Genomic DNA, 20,210 nt, shown 5'->3' on the forward strand with positions numbered 1-20,210 from the left:
ATCATATGTAAGCCCTTTCATTCCTGGAATCATCCTCGTAAATCTCCTCTGAACCCTCTCCAACGTCAGCACATCCTTCCTAAGATGTGGGGCCCAAAACTGCGCACAGTATTCCAAATGAGGCCTCACTGGTGCCCCGTACAGCCTCACCAACACTTCCTTAATCTTATACACTATACCTCTCGAAATGAATGCCAATATAGCATTCACTTTCTTTACCACCAATCCGACCTGGTGGTTAACCTTTAAGGTATTCTGCACGAGTACCCCCAAGTCCCTTTGTACTTCCGTACTTCGAATTTTCTCTCCTTCTAGATAATAATCTGCCCGCTTATTTCTGCTTCCAAAGTGTACAACTGCACATTTCTCAACATTGAATCTCATCTGCCATTTCCTTGCCCATTCTCCTAAACTGTCTAGGTCTCTCTGCAACCTTCCTATCTCCTCAATACTCCCTACTCCTCCCCCTATCTTGGTGTCATCCGCAAACTTAGCCACGAAACCATTTATTCCATCATCCAAATCGTTAATGTACAAGGTAAAAAGGAGCGGCCCCAACACCGATCCCTGCGGCACACCACTAGTAACCGGTAGCCAACCAGAACTAGATCTTTTTATTTCCACTTTTTGCTTCCTGCCAACCAGCCAATGCTCCACCCATTCTGTTATCCTACCCGTAATTCCATGCCCTCTCATCTTATTAATCAGTCTCTTATGAGGCACCTTATCGAAGGCCTTTTGAAAGTCTAAATACACAACATCTACCGCCTCTCCCTTATCCACCCTACCTGTGATTTCTTCAAAAAACTCCAATAGGTTGGTCAGGCAGGATCTTCCCTTCACAAAACCATGTTGGCTAGGACCTATCTTGCCTTGCGCCTCTAGGTATTCCGTAACCCCATCCTTGAGGATTATTAGCAAGGAATCTCTTCACACCAGGTTGTCTCATTCAAAAATTTACCAGGTTGAGGATTCACTGAAGATTTCCAAAGATTTTCCTAAAGCAAAAACCTACAAAAATGTTGGTAAACCAAAATAATTCCAGAGAGATCTGGAAATATTCAGCCGGCTACATCTGTTGAGAGAGAAAAATAAAATAAAATAAAATCTTGAATAAGTGTTCATTAAAACTGGTAGCTTGTTCAACAGATTGAGCGAGAGAACCATGACTAGTAATTGGAATTTAGGTATAATGGGTCAAGTTGTAACATAAAGGTGATATAGGCTCCAGTTAACAGAACTCCTGTTCTGACGTCACACTAATTCCTAGCCTGTATTATTTGAGGACATCAGGTTTAAAAATAGCAAAATACTGTAAATGCTAGAAAATTCTGAAAAAGCTCAGGTCAGGCAGCACTTGGGAAGAGATGGAAACAGTTAACGTCTCAAGTCAATTACTTATTAGAACATTTAATTGTGAAACCATTGAGGTACCACTACCTGATTATAAAGGATCACACTTGTGAAATTCCAAATCCAAAATGCTGACGCTGGAAATCCAAACTAAAAACAGAAAATGCTTGGAATACTCACACAGGTGGAGAAACAGTCAATGTTTCAGATTGAAGCAGCATTTTGTGTTTTTATTTTGTGAAATTCATTCACTGGCAGTGCAGATTCTGACTGGAGTAGGAAATCTTACTCCAATCAAATGGAGGTCCACCTTACTGCCAGCTGAATTGAAAAGTTAAGGCACACCACGTTGTCAGCAGTCTCCCTCAGTCACCCCTAAAATTTACCTGAAATTGACAGCTTATCAAAAGGAGCTGACATTTGATAAATTTGTTTTGGTGACTAAAGCCACTATTTCAATGTTGATGCCCAGGGAAATAAAGAGGACTTCTCCTTGTGCATCTGGGAGACCGCTTACCCTGAGCTTCAATCACAAAGGGCAGAGGAGTAAGTTAGGCTGCACGGATACATCTCATGTTGAGGAGCACAAAAATTCAGCCCAAAATATTAGGGCATTTTACCTGTACCATCCTCACAACACTCTATACCATGGAAATTCTGCTGTTGACCATTGGAAAATTCACTACTAACCTGATTTAAGTTAATAAAGGATTATCCTATAGATTAACAGTGCAAACAGCTGATGGAGACTTCAAAGTGCTTCATATGCTTCTAATATCCAGGCACATAGCTTTAATATCAATGCACCTGGCACATGCAACAGACTGAATTGTCGAAAAACAAGGAAGCATTTAGTTCCTCACACCCATCTCATCATTCAGGTAATTGCTGATGTGTACAATTTCATTTTCCTGCATTTGCTCCATATCCTTATCAACCACTATCTTCAGATTTCAAATAATTTCCAACATCCTCAGCCTTCTGGAGGGAAGAGCTACTGCAACCTTAGGAAAAAGTTATCCTGATTTTATCAATGGTCTTCATTTTAAACATTGCACCTCATTATTCTAGGTTCCTAGCACCACTCCTCCCTCCATTTCTGTGGACCACGATCTTTCTTCTTCTGCATTACCAATGAACATTAAAGCCCTTGTACAAATACCTGGGAAGCAAATACCACATCCCGTCAATCAGAAAATGGTCAGTTCTTTGTCTACCTCCCAACCCAATACAAATCACAAAGGTAACAATAGTTCTATGCAGTATTTGCTAGTAACCTCTTGTATTGAACCTTCTGGATTTCCAGTGAGACACCCACTTCAGATGCCACTGTAGGGTGTAGGCCACTCTCAGTCTCCCCCATCCCCATTTGCCAACCAGTATAGAGTCATACAGCACAGAAACAGGCCCTTTGGCCCAACTTGTCCATGCCAACCAAAATGCCCATCTAGTCCCATTTGCCGCATTTGTCCCATATCCCTCCAAACCTGTCCTATCCATGTACCTGTCCAAATGTCTGTTAAATGTTGTTATTGTACCCACCTCAACTACTTTCTCTGGCAGCTCATTCCATATACACACCAGCCTGTGTGTGAAGAAGTTGCCCCTTATCTAGACCCCTCATGATTTCATACACCTCCAGAAGGTCAATCTTTCAGTTTAGTCTGCCTCATTCAGTTTCTATTAGTAATTGCAGAACTGATGAAAAATACAATTCATCAGAAAGTCAATTTGTTCATGGGGAGCTATTAATCTACTAGTTTAGTGTAAATGCAGGATTAGTGCATGTAATCCATCACTTAGGATAAAAAGTTACCATCTTTAAGACACTTGCCATATTGAAAACTACTTTTCCAGATTTATTTACAGATAAAACTAAGTACAAATGCATTCAGGTAAAATGCAGCCCAAACAAAAAAAACAACTCTAGATTGGCTGCTTAAAAGCACCTCCTCATGGCAAATCTCCAATAACTTTAGGTGACAAGATTTTGTAGAGTCCCCATTCATTCCCCAATGCAATGGGGAGACTTAACTGAAGACCATGAAAGAGTCCTTGAATTATAAGGGCATCATTTGGTTAATACAGAAACACAACTGTACAAGGCATCTGCTCTGAATTAGCCAAAGCAAAAAGTTTTATCATTTGACAGTAACACAATTGCAAAATAGACTTTCTACTTGTATTTACCCAAACGTCCCTTTACATAATTCCTTTAAGTAGGCAAGTCAAAGTGCTAACAGTTTCAACACTTAAGTGGCAATGGCTGGAATAGAAGATTCCAGATACGGACTCTGTGGTATGTCTGACACAAGAATAATAGTAAAAAATATACACTTAGTTGGGTTGAAACTGCAGATTCTCCTTCAAACCCACAGGGGAAGGTTCAGTGCAGGCGCCACTTGAAAGCAGTATCAGCTATGGTCTGCATTCACATGCTCTGCATTAATTGTAGCTCACATGCTTTGTTTTTGTCCTCAATTCATTCTTATGGTAAAAGTTATTTTCCATTCGTAACCACAATTCAGGTAATTTAAAATGTTTCACAGAAATTAAATTAATAATTTATGTACAACTAAAAGGTTGCAAAGTATCAAGTTCAACTCCATGTTAAACTCTGTGTATATTACCCATACACACACATAAAAATTGACAAAATAACTGAAGTAAAATGCAAAATCCTATAGCAGCAATACATTATCATGGCTTGCCTTGTACCAGACAGACATAAGTAAACCCATGGCTTCACATTCAACAAGTGTTTTTTGTTTAAATAAATACCCACCCATTGCAGTTTGGAAATTTAGATTAAAATACAGGCCTGCCCATCTAATCAAAGATCGAGGCCAAAGTTATTGTGTTTGTTCTCATCCCCTGAGAGACCCATTAATAAAGACTTGAGCAATAGAGTACATGAACCCCACCTGCACAGATGAAGGTGTGATCCCACCCCACCCTGTTCCAGGACTGCCCTTGAAGTTCAGGAATTAAATGGGAAACATGATGGACATCAACACATGTTGCACCTCACCAGGACAACTTTTATTTACTGTCTCTGGGGAATTGCTTAAAGAGCTTTTCCAGGGAAAGTTTCCCAGAATGGACAAACAAATGGCAGGGTCATTGAAAACAAAACTTCATAGTGTATTTAAATTCCAGCCCTGTTCATTACTTATTGAGCTCAAGTTGTGGGAAGCTCAAACATGAATTGGTTATATAATCACATACCTTGTGCTTACAATGTCAGGGACTTGTTGAAAGTTTTGCGCACTGAATTTTCAATATGCATTTGAAACAGCAGTCACCACTAGGCTTGAGAGATAATCTTTCTTTTAAAAGTAAAGTGTTACACAGATCACCAAATGTGTACAACACCCTTGGGGAATAAATCTCAAGTTCAAAACAAATGGTGCAATGGATCTGCAACCTCTCATATACTCAGCAAGATGCTTTTAAATCAATCTCCTTGCATGCCATTTCATATAAGGCAGAGCCAGGGTTGTTCCATACCAGAAGGAATGTATACTTCAGGCCTATCTTTATTAAGTTAAACTGAAATGGCAGCAAACAGAAAATGAATCAGTGGACTGAATTTAGGGTGGAGATGGGAAAGGAGTTCCCTATATGTAACAGTTTTCAACCTAGTCAACTAAAAGTGCTATTGGACTAGAGGACCAGGAGTACGATCAATTGAAGTGTCTCTCATTTTCTTTATGTAAACATTGATTTTTGAATCCCACCTATTGCTCCTGTAATACAGTTGCTGTGTAGCTTAAGACAGTGATCTAGATACTGCTACCCAAACTTCTTCATCCCACAATCTACCCATACACTCATACCCAACCCCATTCCACCTCAGTCTAATCCCAGGTCATGTTGAAATAATAAATAACTTCGGATCCTGAGCTTTGCACCATTTGATTATGGGCAATTCAACACAGCAAGTTTTGGGTTTAAAATTCAACTATCAGAATGATTGAACTATGGCCAAACACTCCCAAATTCCCCACCCATCCTGACAGTAAAGTGTACACAGCATATTACAGTAAAACACAGACAAGTGACATCACTATACAGATTATTAAGACATATATACAATGATGATCCAGCCACATGGCTTCTCCTGGCTAGCAGTTCTCTTTATATTCCCTTGGACTACTGCACATTGCTCCTTTAACTGCCTGGAACTGGAAAGGCTGTCCATGGCCATTTATGCAGCTTCCTTTGGTTTCCAAGATATAAATTCCCGTGTGTGCGCCTATCAACCATCAAGTGGTTTGCCCAGATATACCATAGTCACTTCAGTGTTTCCATAAACCGCAGACACTGCTGGATAAAGGCATGCTTTTGGTAAGCCTCGGAAAGCTACACCAAGGAACTCATAGCCTCGTTCAAACGCTAAAGTCTTGTCTTCCATGTCAAGAATGACACGTATTCTTTCACCAATCTGTAAAGAAAAACAGTGAGAGTTTTAACAGCACAGCACTTACCCAAATACATTTAAAATTCATTTTTAATTAAGAGTTCACCCAAGAGTCTCCCACATACAGCTATGAAGAGTAATCATAGGTACAGAGCACAAACAGGCTGGTGAACCAGCAAATCTAAGCTCCTTCATGTGCTGACCTAACTTGCTGCACCACTCACTTTGATGGCAGGGTCCACTCTCTAGGAATTGGATTCCTCCAACATTTCCTGCTGGATTTATTTGTAGCTACCTTTCATTTATGGCCCCATAGATCTGGTCCCTATACATCTCATCACTCTTTGCATCACTGCAAAAAAACCTCTCAGGTCATCCATTAGCATTTTATGGAGAAAAGACCAGCTTGTTCAGACTTTTCTGCCAGTTACTGTATAACTTCTTAGCTCTGTCATAATCTTAGTAAATCCCTTCTGCAGCTAATCCAGTACTCTATACGATTTTAATATTGAAACCAACCCCCAGCATTCTACATCAAGGTAAACTCAACATGGTCAATGAATTAATAGAAATCTGGTCAGTTTATTTCACCTCCAGCTCTACTGTTGGCTCCTGAGCTCAGGAAAGGAGTTGTATAACACTGCACTAGGCTTTACTTGGATTTTAAATGCTAAATACTTCCTTTAAAAGGACAGGTATTAAACATTAGAAGTTTGCAGTAAAATATAAAAGTGCTGCATTAAACAAGATTATCCCATTTTTCCTTGTCTTGTTTTACAAAAAAACTATCTGGCTTGCATTCTCTCTCTTCAAACAGAATTGAAGGCATTGATTTGAACAGGATCCCTGTTGGAAGTGATGATATCAAACAGAGGTAAAACCTTCAATTAAAAACTGCCTCACCCGCTGGATATTTCTATTTGAACAGTGTCGATGAGCTTGGCCCTACCAAACCTCAAGCATAGATAAACTAAAATCTAACTGTTTTAAACAGTGTACTAGTAAAAGAGTTTAAACTCTTCATTTACAAAGTCAAATTAAAGCAGTTAATATTCTAAATAATTTTCATCAAATCCACCTCTGCCTATGTGCAGACAGGAGCACCCTGTTCTTCTCACCTACATCTCCCCAATTGACTGCTAAAAGTACAAGTTTCTGGTTTAAACACAATTTTATTAGCATTTCTATCAAGATACTAAAAATGTTGACAGAACTTCAAATGTATAAACAAATAGAGTCTAAGGCAGTAAAAAGTATCAACAGAGAATAAAGTGACTGAAGCACTTAAATATTCAAATATGCCCACATTTGCCAACAGTATAAATTTGGTGGTAAACTAAGTAATGAGGAGATGGACAGGTTGTGATTGTCTGTACTGGCAACAGATGGCGCAAAACATGGGAAGAATTAAAAGGTATGTTTCTTTGAAAGTTGACAAACAGTTCCATCATGGGCATGACCCTTCCATCATCAAAGACATCTTCAAGAGGCAGTACCTCAAGAAGGTGGTATCCATCATTAAGGACCCTCACCATCTGGTACATGCTGCCTTTGAGTTATTATCATCGGGGAGGTGGTACAGGAACCTGAAGACCCACATGCAACATTTTAGGAACATCTTCTTCCCCTCTACCAGATTTCCGAACGGTCCATGAACACTACCTCGTTATTCCTCTTTTGCAATTTTTTTTGTAACTTATAGTAATTTTTGTCTCGCACTGTACTGCTGCTGCAAAACAACAAATTTCATGACATGTCAGCAATAATAAACCTGATTCTGACAAGTAAATACGTCCATCTGGGGATTTTACTGTACTGGTTCATTAGAGTCAAAAAGTAACAAGCAGGTGCAGCAAGCAATTAGAAATACAAATGATACGTTGGCCTTCACTGCAAGGATATGGAAACTTGCTGAGATTGTACAGGGCTTTGGAGAGATGCTATCTTGGTATTGGTTTATTATTGTCACTTATACCAAGGTACAGTGAAAAACTTGTCTTGCATACCAATGGTACAGGTCAATTCATTACGCAGTGCAGTTACATTGAGTTAGTACAGAGTCCATTGAGGTAGTACAGGTAAAAACAATGAAGTAGAATAAAGCATCACAGCTCTAGAGAAAGTGCAGTGCAATAAGGTGCAAGGTCACAACAAGGTAGATCGTGAAGTCATATCTGCAGTGCAGTTGGGTCTCTATGCTTACAGGAGGATATACTTACCTTGGACTCGGCCCAAGTAGATTCACTAATAAAAACAAAATGCTGGAAACAGGTCAGGCAGCATCTGTAGAGAGAGAAACAGAGAATGTTTCAGGTTGAAACAATAACTGTTTCCCTTTCCACAGACGCTGCCTGATCTGCTGAGTGTTTCCAGCATTTTCTGTTTTTATTTCAGATTTCCAGCACCTGCAGTTTCTTGAGTTTTTGCTGCATCCTTAAGCTGAAGAGTCCAGGAGTAGGAGCATAGTCTCAGGATGAGACCCTCACTATTTAGGTCTGAAATGAGAAGATACTGTTCTTACTCAACAGCATGCAAGTTTTTTTTAGAATTCTGTACATCCTGGGTCATGATTTTACTCACTGAGTACATTGAAACACAGAAAGAACAGAAGTTGGCCCTTTCCCCTTTGAACCTGCAATCAATACAATCGTGGCTAATCCTCATCTTAGTGCCATATCCCTGCAATCTCCCCTTACTGCTTTTTATATTTAGAAATGTATCCATTACCCCGAAAACATTCAATAACTTGGCCAGTGCAGCCCTCTGCCATTTCCACAGGGTCACCAACCACAGTGAATAAATTTCTCACCCCAGTCCCAAACGTCTTGCCGGATAAACTGAGGCCATGACCCCTCGTCCCAAGGAAACATTCTCCCCATGTCCATCTAGCCCATCAGAATTTGGCAAGTTTCAATTAGATCCCTTCCCTTTTAGGCTCTGGTGAATACAAACCTAGTTGACTTAATCTCATATGGCAGTCCTATCATCCCAGTATCCAGTGAACTCCCTCTGCACTTCCTGTATGGCAAGTATATCCTTACGTAGGTGAGGAGACCAAAATTGCCCACAATACTCCAGCATGGTTCACCAAGATCCTGCATAATTGTAGGAAGACATCTTTTCCCCTAGTACTCAAAAACTCTTCCTACAAAAGACAACATATCATTTACCTTCTTAATTGTTTGCTGCATTGCATGTTTACTTTCCATAACTGGTATACAATGACACCCAAGTCTTCTCATCAATATCTCGCAATTCAACACCATTCAAATGACACACCACCTTCCTGTTATTCCTATCAAAATGGATAACCTCACTGTCACGAACCAGCAACAAAAGAAACACACTGAGCATGATTCAGTGTTAAAAACTATTTTATTAATCACTACTTATGATAATACGTAAAATAAAAGTTAAAAAAAATGTTAGTATGTTAGAATTCAAGAATGTTAAACCTCGAACGTTAACCCCAAAACTAAACTCTTCGTGTGTGTGTGTGACAAAGTCCAAAACTCCCAGTTCCTGAATGGTTCTTAAAGTTCAGTTCCGCAAGCCATAAGGTGAAACATGAGCAAGGGCTTCTTCAACAACCACCGTTGTCTGAAGATAAGATGTAGATGTAGAAAAACATAGAGAGAGTACATACGAAATCCAAATGTTCCACGATGGAACCCAAACGACACTTCAGTGTTTACTCGGTAGTGACTTCCTCACCCCGAAAGCATCCGAACCGTGGTCGTCCACACACAAATACCTGTTTCCTTCTACAGGTCAGCAACAAAGTGAACTCCACCGGATTACTTCCAACTTCCATACATGGATTTCAGTGGCAAACACAGTTATTGTTTCTCATCCATCGATAGAGAAAACAAGCAGGCTGGTGTCTCTCTCCCTTCTCTCTCTCTCTTTCTTCTTCTTCTTACTTCTTCAACAACGTCATTACGTCCTTTATCTTCTATTGACGTAAGCACGCCCCACACACACATACACACACACTCTCTATCTTAAAGGGACTTTCACTGAGTCCATAACATCACATTTATCCACATTGCACTGCATCTGCCATACCTCTGCCCACTTTGCTCAGTCTAAGTCAGCCTGAAGCCTCTTTGCATCCTCCTCACAATTCGTAAGTCCACCCAGTTTAGTGTTGTTCGCAAACTTATAATTTTTTCCCCTCATCCAATCCCAGATACATATAATGAAAGCACTGGTCCCTGCAGTACCCAATTAATTACCACCCATCTCCATGAAAAAGACCAACTTATTCCTACTGTTTCCTGCCTTCTAACCAATTCTCAATCCATGCCAATACATTATCTCCAGTATCAAGTGCTTCAATTTCACACAATTTATTGTGGGGTGTTATCAAAAGTTTCATGAAAATCCAAGTACACCACATCCACTGGCTCGCCCTTAATTATTCCACCAGTTAGATCCTCAAAAAAAAATTCAGTAGCTTTATCAAAATTATTTCCCTTCCAGAAATTCACATCGATGTGATCTAATCCCATTGATAAATTCCCCCCCACCCCCGCCCCCATGCCCTATTATCTAATTTTTTTATAATAGCCTCCAGCACTTTCTCCACCAATGATGTTGGACTAACCTGTCTGTACCTTCCCATTTTCTCCACTCTCTCTCTCTCTCTCTGCAGGACACCTACATTTGGCTTGACTAATCTTTCTTTTCACCTCTGTAAAAACTTGTAAAGTCCACTTTCATACCCACTGCACATTTACTCAGATTTTATTTCTGCTCTCAAGCAATTTCTTTGTCATCCTCTGCTGAAATCTAAAGTGTGCTTAATCCCCAAGTTTTTGTCTGGCAATATTCTGCAACTTTTTATATCTAATATTATCTCCTTTGTTAGAGACAATACTCGTGATTAGGTTACTTTTCAGTTTTTTAAGCTGGGGGTGGGTGGGTTGTTATAATTGTTGCAGTCCATTCATTTGTTCCTCTAATATTAGCCACTGCCAATCCATCATTGTGCCTTTTAAAGAAGCTCCCAAATCTATCATATTCAACTTACTCCCTGTACCCAGAGTTTCCTTTGTTTAGATTTAGTCCCATTTCCAGCACTCTCTTTAAATTCAGCAGGGTCCTGTTTCTAATGCTCCTTTTTAGGCTGACTGGATTCACTGGAAATCATACTAGATCAAATGTGTGTTGGGGTGTTAACAGAAGTAATATCCAAAAGGTGCAGAAAAGTTCAAGGGTGCCAGATTATTGAGGTATTATTGTACCTAGTCCAGGATAGGTTCTCTAAATGGTTACTCAACATACTGGTCCATAAAGCTACACATAGATACTCCAGAAGTTCTTCCCCAGTAACACTAATGCCCATTGGTTTGACCACTCCATATGGGTTAAATTACCCATGATTACTGTAGTACCCTGCTTAAATTTTTTTTTGTCTGATACCATTTATTACATTACCACAGCTGTTAAGGCCGATAGACAATTTCCAATGTCTTCCGTCCCTAGCTTCACCCATACCGATTACACATCTTCATTTTCTCAACTAACATCCTTTCCACACCATTGCACCAACTTCATCCTTTGGTAACAATACCACACCTCCTTTTCCATTTTACATGTTTTTTTTCTAATGATCAAATCCTTTATCAGCTCCCAGCCCTGGTCACTCTCCATCCACATTTCTGCAATGGCAAACACACTGTATACTAATTTGTGCTGTTAATTTGCCCATCTCGTTATAAATGCCTAAGATACAGCACCTTCAGATTTTTTTTTACATTTTTAAGAAAACATGTTAACATTTTTATTTTGTACTAAGCCCATATTTCTTACTACTTTTTTTTTGTTAAAACACTCATTTATACACCGTCTCTTCCTGACATGAACCGGTCATCTTTCCCCAGTCGCTTTTCTCCTCTGCTCGCTTGCTGTTGCTCTTTATACCTCCAGATTTCTTCCTCCTCTCTTCTACCACTTTATTTAAAGTGCTATTTTTCTCCTTAGTTATTCAATTCACTAGAACTCTAGTCCTAGCATTGTTTATAGATTCGTCAGTCCCAAAGGAACAGCTCTCTCCTTCCCCAGTCCTGATGCCAATGCCTCATGAATTGAAGCCTACTTCTCCCACACCAATCTGAGCCAACATTTATCCCCCTGATCCTATTAACTATGTACCAATTTGTTTGAAGTTCCAATAATCCAAACGTTATTATCTCTGGTTTAATCTCTGGTTCTCAAACTTTCTCAGCAGAACCTCATTCTTGGTGACACAGACACTGCAGATGCTGGAATCTGCAACAACAAACAAAATGCTGGAACTCAGCGTCTGTGACGGGAAATCCAGATGAAGGGTCTTAAGCCAAAACATTTCCCTCCACAGATGATACCTGGTCCACTGAGTTCCTCCAACAGTTTGTTGCTTGTTCTTGGTCCTCCCTATGCCACTGGTGCATACATGGATCACGACAACTGGCCTTCTCCCTCCCAAGTTCCTCTCTAGCCCAGAGCAGATGTCCCTCACTCTAGCAAGATTTATACCTTGTTGGACACCAAGTCAACTGTAGGAAATGCAGATTGACTGACAAAGCCAACCCGAAGCACGGGATCAGCTGTGATATTGAACAATAAATTAGGCTCAAGAGACTGTATAGCCTATTTCTTACATTCCATTTTCACTCCAGAACACAGTAAACACGTCAGAGATAGTAGTAAAATCAAGGGTCTAACGCTAGTGGCAAATTTAATTAACATTGTAAAGCACTGACTTTAAAACTGGGAGTAAAAGCCAACATTGTCAGAAAAACATTTTCAAATGGCACATGATAAAGGTTTTTTTTCTTTTACTCAAAATAAAGAAAGGTAATACAGTAGGTTGAATAGAAAAATAGTTAAAAGGTACAAATGCAGACTGAATTATATTACAGTTTCATAGACCATGACAATTGGGTGTTACAAGGATCAGAATGCAATCAATTATTGATGACAAAGCTGGGTAGGTAATGCCTTTAGTGCCTCCCCTGCCATGAACCAGTAGCTATGGATCTCATCGTTGTTAGGAAAATATCCCAAAGCAATGCATCTCTCTCACAGAGACAAGTTGGATCCTGGAGCCTATTTTCTCCATCTGGAGAATCCACAACTATGGAACAGTTTCATAAGAGGAAGCCCTGAAAGACGGATGAGAAATCTCTTGGAACAGTTTAAATCTTTGGGATCCTCTACCCAAGAGCTGCGTATGCCCAGATCATATTCAAGTCTGGGGTTGATAAATTTTTGGACACAAAAAGAACCATGAATATTGGTGGGAAAAAGGATATAGGTGCAGGGGTCAAGGCTTAAAGCGTCATTCAAGCTCGTACTTTCTCTATTTATGCTCTTAACACCTCCAAGCATGTTTAACATCAGGTAATCTCTCCCCCTTCCATTGGGTAGGAGATACAAAAGCTGAAAAACACGCACAACTAAGGTCAAGTAGAGCTTCTATCCCACTGTTATAAGAATCTTGAACGGACCTCTTGTACAATAAAGATGAACCCCGGATCTCACAATCTACCTCGTCATGGCCCTTTGCACCTTATTGTCTACCTGCACTGCACTCTCTCTGTAACTGTAACACTAAATTCTGCATTCTATTATTGCTTTTCCCTCTGTACTACCACAATGTACTTGTGTTTGGAAAGATCTGTCTGGATCCATGCAAACAAAGTTTTTCCACTGTATCTCAGTACATATGACATTAATAAACCAATTAATCGACAATTAGCATTTAAACTGCAAGTTAAAAACAGTCCTGTAAATACACATCTTATAAACATTAAACCTTGCCAAAAATTAGCCCTCAATAAATCATTCATGTCCACCTTGGAAGGAATGAAAACACAGAAGTGAACAGGAAGCAGTGTTTATGGTGTCAGGGTACAACCTGCAGCAAAAAGGATCAGAAGTCATTACGTCTCAAAACATGAATTGCAGAAAAGGTAGCCAGTGCCTGAGTTAACGTTTCAGGTCAAAGACAAAGGGTCTTTGGCCTGAAACATTAACTTGGTTTATCTTCTCACAGAGGCAGCCTGATTTGCTGAGTATTCCTAACACTTTGTTTTTAATTTAGATTTCCAGCATCTGAAATTTCTTTTTTGATTTTAAATCAGCATCTGAATTAGAACCAGCTTTCCATTTGTGGAGCTGAGGATCCTTTTCGATAATCCAGAAATGACTGGATTCTTCCCCATGGTTTGTCAGCAGATTCAAGAACAAATACCAGAACCAAATACTTTGAACTCAGGGAAGATTGAATAGACTGGGCTTTTGTTTCTCTTTAAGCCCAAGGGGAGAGTTAAAATGACGATGGTCTGTGACAGTGTAGATATGGGGAAAAAAAATGGTTTATACTGGAGACAAAAAAATAAAACAATCACTAACAACCGTAATAGGATATTCAGAGTTCTCTCTTCTGAAAATGGTAAAATTGTGTTACTTGCTAGCACATGGAGCAGTTCTGGCACAGGGAAGAAAGAAATAGGGGAATACAATGATAAGATTATATGATGGGAGGAGGTTTGTAAGTGCACTGGGCACAAGAATATAGCCAGAGGCAACACAACCTGCACTTTGTATCAGCTATTCCCATCACCCAACTCTCCCTCTCATTCACGAAGACCATTCACAGCCATCGCTTCCCACATTCAAAGTTAGGGATTTTACAGGAACCTGCAACAATCAGAAAACGTTATCATCTCTAATCCTGAATGCTGTTAGTTTCACCATTGTGTCAGTACACTGTACGCAAAACCTGGTGGCTCTCATCTGATCAAATCAGTGTCACCAATTTGTTGTTAACCGAGGGACACTTGCAGAAAGATTAGGCTGTTCCTGCTGCTCAAATATAAATTTCTTCCCCCCCCCCACCCCAAACAACTTTGAGCATTTATCCCTCAATTTTCTTATTAAAAGTGAACAGTGACAGCAATGAGCTTGAGGCTGGTTTTATTGGAATGTTAAACTCATGAACAAAAATTACATGTCACCCAAGCAAAAGAAAGCTTTCATATGAATAGAGCACTACCATTTGCATTATTAATACTAACTGTCTCACCAGTTATCATTTACTTTTTCAGAGAGAGATCTACGAACAGCATTGCTTTTATAAAAAGGATATTGGGATGACAAATACAGCAATTCATTAGAAAAGGGACGGGCTACGAGTATCAAAATAGAGTCTGGAGAGGAAACTGAATTGCAGGTGACAAGACATGCAATTTACACACTGTACTTGGGATAGATACAGAAAGGACTGGTGCACACAAATCTGGTGATCCTGATCTGTACAAGAAATCGAGATATGATCTTTGGAAAGCTATCAGAGATGCCAAGAGGCAATACCAACTCAAAATAGAGTCCCTGACCAGCCGTCAGTTATGGCAGGGCTTACATGCCATAACAGGCTACAAGATGAAGACGGGCTGCATAGTTAACAACCGCGCATCCCTTCCCGATGAACTTAACGCATTCTATGCGCGTTTTGAACAGAAGGGAAGTGGATTGTCACCACCCACCCTGATAGCCTCCAATGCAGCTGAACCTGTGATCACAGTGGAGGACGCAAGATCAGTCTTCCAGAGAGTGAACACGAGGAAAGCACCTGGCCCAGATGGTGTCCCTGGCCGTGTGCTCAGATCTTGTGCTGATCAGCTGGCAGAAGTACTTGCGGACATATTTAACCTCTCCCTGCTTCAGTCTCAGGTTCCCACCTGTTTTAAGACGACCACTACCATCCCGGTTCCAAAGAAAAGCAAGGTAACATGCCTCAATGACTACCAACCAGTGGCTCTAACATCCACCATCATGAAATGCTTTGAGAGGTTGGTCATGGCACGCATCAACTCCAGCCTACCAGACAACCTGGACCCATTGCAGTCTGCCTATCGCCAAAATAGGTCTACAGCAGATGCCATCTCCCTGGCCCTACACTCAGCTCTGGAGCACCTGGACAGTATAGTCACCTACGTTAGACTATTGTTTATTGACTACATCTCTGCCTTCAATACTATAATCCCAAGCAAGCTTGTCACCAAACTCCGAGACCTAGGACTCAACACCTCCTTCTGTTACTGGATCCTTGACTTTCTAACAAACAGACCGCAATCAGTGAGGATAGGCAGCAATATCTCTGACATGATTATTCTCAACACTGGTGCCCCACAAGGCTGCGTCCTCAGCCCTCTACTCTATTCCCTATACACTCATGACTGTGTGGCCAGATTCTGCTCTAACTCCATCTACAAGTTTGCAGATGATACCACCATTGTAGGCAGTATCTCAAACAGTGATGAGTCGGAGTACAGGAAGGAGATAGAGAGCTTAGTGGAATGGTGTCATGACAACAACCTTTCCCTCAATGTCAACAAAACTAAAGAGCTCGTCATTGACTTCAGGAAAGGGGGCAGTGTACATGCACCTGTCTATATCAATGGTGCTGAGGTCGAGAGGGTTGAGAGCTTCCAAGTTCCTGGGTGTGAACATCACCAACAGCCTGTCCTGGTCAAATCACGTAGAAGCCACTGCCAAGAAAGCTCACCAGTGCCTCTACTTCCTCAGGAGGCTGAAGAAATTTGGTTTGTCCCCTTTGACTCTCACCAACTTTTACCGATGCACCATAGAAAGCATCCTATCTGGATGTATCACGGCTTGGTACGGCAACTGCTCTGCCCAGGACCGCAAGAAACTGCAGAGAGTTGTGGACACAGCCCAGTGCATTACGGACACCAGCCTCCCCTCCTTGGACTCTGTCTTTACCTCTCATTGTCTTGGTGAAGCAGCCAGCATAATCAAAGACCCCACCCACCCGGGACATTCTCTCTTCTCTCCTCTTCCATCGGGTAGAAGATACAGGAGCCTGAGGGCACGTACCACCAGACTTAAGGACAGCTTCTACCCCACTGTGATAAGACTATTGAACAGTTCCTTTATACAATGAGATGGACTATGACCTCAGGATCTACCTTGTTGTCACGTTGCACCTTATTGCACTGCACTTTCTCTGTAGCTGTGACACTTTACTCTGTACTAACTCAACGTAACTGCACTGTGTAATGAATTGACCTGTACGATCGGTTTGTAAGACAAGCTTTTCACTGTATCTCAGTACAAGTTACAATAATAAACCAATACAAAAATCCATTTTTAGGTGCTCAGCATCTTCATTGCAAGGACGGGACACATGCTTTCTGCTCATTGATAAAAATGTTTCATATTTCTAGCTAGATGATGTAATTTTAGCTTATTCTACTGCAGGCACATATGCATTTTATTCTTTTCACACATTAATGACAGAGACGTGCAGAGATTTAACAGGAAAGATTTGCACAACAGAACAGTATCCTACTTAGATTTTAAAGCAAAAATAAACTAAAGTGAAAATAGCTGCAGTTCAAGTTTACAACACTCTTCAAATTGCATAGACCTCCAAACGCCTGTCCACATTGACAAACTCAACTGTAAAACTTGAGATCAGACATGCTTGTACAGGGAGAAATTGTAGGACAATGGGGAGGAACGGCAAGGAGAGTGTCCCATGGGATTTCTCCTTTAAATAGCCAGGAGCAGCATGATGGGTTCAACGTCCCCCTGTGTGTTGTACAGGGTGACTCTTCACTCATTCATTTCTCAAGAGCAAGTTTGATGACAGACACATTCTTTGATGAGAATAGGCAAGTCAGTTCATCCAGAACAGATCAATTACAATTTGGGTCTCAACTAACAGAAGAAAATAAAAGGGGAAAATGATTTCCTATCAGGCTTCCTGTGTCGTTAATGATGCCCAAAACCTAGCGCGTTAACATATTAAAGCCCCACTACAAGTTGCATGCGTCCCACGAAAAATGGATTTCACCCAGCTGATAACAGCCTAGAACTCTAGGTTCAATTCCCATCCCTTGAAGAGATTCTGTTTTTGTTGAGTATCAATGGCCTTCTCTTCATGCCCTGATCAGCTCTCACCTATCCCTACTCTTTTCCAATGTCCAATTCTACACCCAGTGACCCCCTCACTCTCTGCCTGCCGCCACCTCCAGTGCCCCCCTCACCCTCTCTGCCCCCCTACCCCACTCCGGGCGCTCCCACAGCCCCGGTACCTGGTACTTGGGCGCGTTGTTGCACTGCGGGAAGCTGCCGGCCGACTCGCCGCCGTGCAGGAGGTTGTTATCCACCAGGTTCCAGCCCCAGCTCTGGTCATCGCCGCCCAGCAGGGCCACGTAGCCCTGGCACTGGAGCGGGGCGCGCTTGGTGGCCACGCCGATGACGGCCACGGTGCCCAGCGGGCCCTCCCACCAGATCTCCCAGACGTGGCGGCCCTCGCTGAAACCGATGTGGGCGCGGGCGCCGTCCGTGCTCTGCGCGATGGGGTTGCGGTGCAGCGTGAAGCCGTTGCGCTTGATGTAGACGTTGCGGGAGCAGTCGGCGGCGCTCCAGGCGTGGCGCAGGGCCCGGGCCTTGGCCTTGTAGCTGCTCACGTTGCACAGGATGTCGGAGCTCAGCGCCTCCTCGCTCAGCATGCGGCAGCACACGCTCCGCCACACCTCGCTATTCTCGTCCACCTCCAGGCAGCGGTGCCAGTGTCGGCACACCAGGCCGCAGCTCAGCAGGTCAGGCAGCTCCAGGTAGGAGAGCAGCAGCTCCAGCACCCGGGCCGGCAGCTTCCCTGCCGCCATCTTCACCTGCCGCCGCGCGGCGTCACGGCGCACGTCATCCGACGGATGACGTCACGCCACGGCGCGCGCGGGGGGTTGTGGGGAGGGTCCAGGTGGTCGCGCGCGCGCGCGCGCGGCCCCATCACAGCCCGCTGGGAGGGGGGGGGGCGCGCACCTGCTTCATGACGTCACGGCGCATGAGGTTGATTCCAGGCGGCAGTGGAAGGCGGTGCTCCGAGGATGAGTGTTTGCATTGCCTTGATGACCGAGTGTCCGTTCACTTGCCATCTCCTTGGGACGGTGATGTACGGGCTGCTGGTCCACTTCGGGGCTCTGATTAAGAACCGGTGTTGGTCAACACCTGGCTGCAGCAACGTGGTCGGCCGCTCTGCTTGTTTCAGTCAGTGCAATGTGCATGTAGCCAGGGTGCAATGTAGGACTCCTAGTCCAGTGTCAGCTTCCTCCGGCAGATAGTTTGTTGCTCCAGATTCCAGCATCTGCAATCTCTTGTGTCTCGACAGCTCCATCCTTATCTGTTTAATTGTGCTCTCACTACTCTGATTCCCTTGATTCCAACAACCATCAATGTTTCTTAGGTACAGGTTCTATCCAAGCTTCTTCAAGGCTGAGGGTCGCCGGCTGCTCCACTCACTACCAGGTTGCGCCTGAGTGTATTTTACTGTAGACAACCATTCCAAAATTTTCTGAGAGATCAATGAGATTACCTAGTCTTCATAATTTATATGATTAACTTTCTCTTGAAACCATTGTCTTTGCTTCCTTGATCAATATCAACTAAACTACATCAACAATATCAGTTAACGGCTGGGTGATTATGAACTGAGTCCGAAGGGAATCAAAGTACAGGATATGGGTGCCACTGAGTTCTTAAAGGGCAGGAGTGTAGAAGGGGAGGATCAGCATAGTTAGTGGAGTTGCTGCATCATAGCTCCAGTGACCCGGCTTCAATCCTAACCTCTGGTGCTGTGTGGAGTTTACACTCTCTCTCTCGCTGCTCCAGTTTCCTCCCACATCCCAAAGATGTGTGGGTTGGTAGGTTAACTGGCCGCTGTAAATTCCCCCTGGTGTGTAGTTGAGTGGTAAAAACTGGAGTGAAGAGAATAAAATGGTATTAGTGTCAGATTAGTATAATGTATGTAAGTATGGAGTCTGGGCTGGTATTGTTTGGACCCTATGACTGGAGAAAAAGGTAGAGGGAGGACATAATAGGACCAGCTTTAATGATAACCACAATCCTAAGATAAAAAAAATTCACTGGTCTTTTCACAGTGCTCAACACAGGGATAGACAAGCCAAGGAAGAATGGTTTAAAGAGAAAATTGAACAAAAAATTCTTACCTCTAATGCCCTCCACCACTGACAGTTTTCAGTTTCCTGGTCCCAAGTGGCTCATCTTCACCATGGTATACATCCATCCTAAAAGAGAATGTTCTGAGGGCCCTTCACTTCTTTCCTGAATAGGCACCCATCCAGTCACCTTCTACTACCACTCTCCTTTGTCTATCTGAACTTGTTCTTCCATTGCACAACTTCTCCAACTCCATTCACTTCTCCAAGTTGAAGTTGTAGCTATGGGAACTCAGGTAGACCTGACCTTTGCCTGCCTCTTCAATGGATGTGCGGAACAGTCTTTATTTCAGCCCCTCCTTCAAATCTTTTTTTCTGTTAGGATTAATGACTATGTTTTCATCTTGCTGCCAATTTCTATCCTACTCTCACTTTCACATGTTCCATCTATGGCTCTT

General features: G+C 42.2%; 1 protein-coding gene across 1 annotated transcript; it reads right to left on the minus strand.

Annotated features, from left to right (window-relative positions):
* Nucleotides 1-3,189: 3,189 nt before the first annotated feature.
* fbxo45 (F-box protein 45) lies at nt 3,190-18,530 on the minus strand. The gene is made up of 2 exons (XM_052017129.1): nt 17,890-18,530; nt 3,190-5,800 (listed from the first exon to the last, which is right to left on the minus strand). Exons 1-2 carry the CDS (start codon nt 18,463-18,465, stop codon nt 5,615-5,617), a joined length of 762 nt encoding a protein of 253 aa, XP_051873089.1. The 5' UTR covers nt 18,466-18,530; the 3' UTR covers nt 3,190-5,614.
* Nucleotides 18,531-20,210: the final 1,680 nt, after the last annotated feature.

Source organism: Pristis pectinata, chromosome 6 (assembly GCF_009764475.1).
Source record: "Pristis pectinata isolate sPriPec2 chromosome 6, sPriPec2.1.pri, whole genome shotgun sequence".
In the NCBI taxonomy this organism is placed as follows: Eukaryota; Metazoa; Chordata; class Chondrichthyes; order Rhinopristiformes; family Pristidae; genus Pristis; species Pristis pectinata.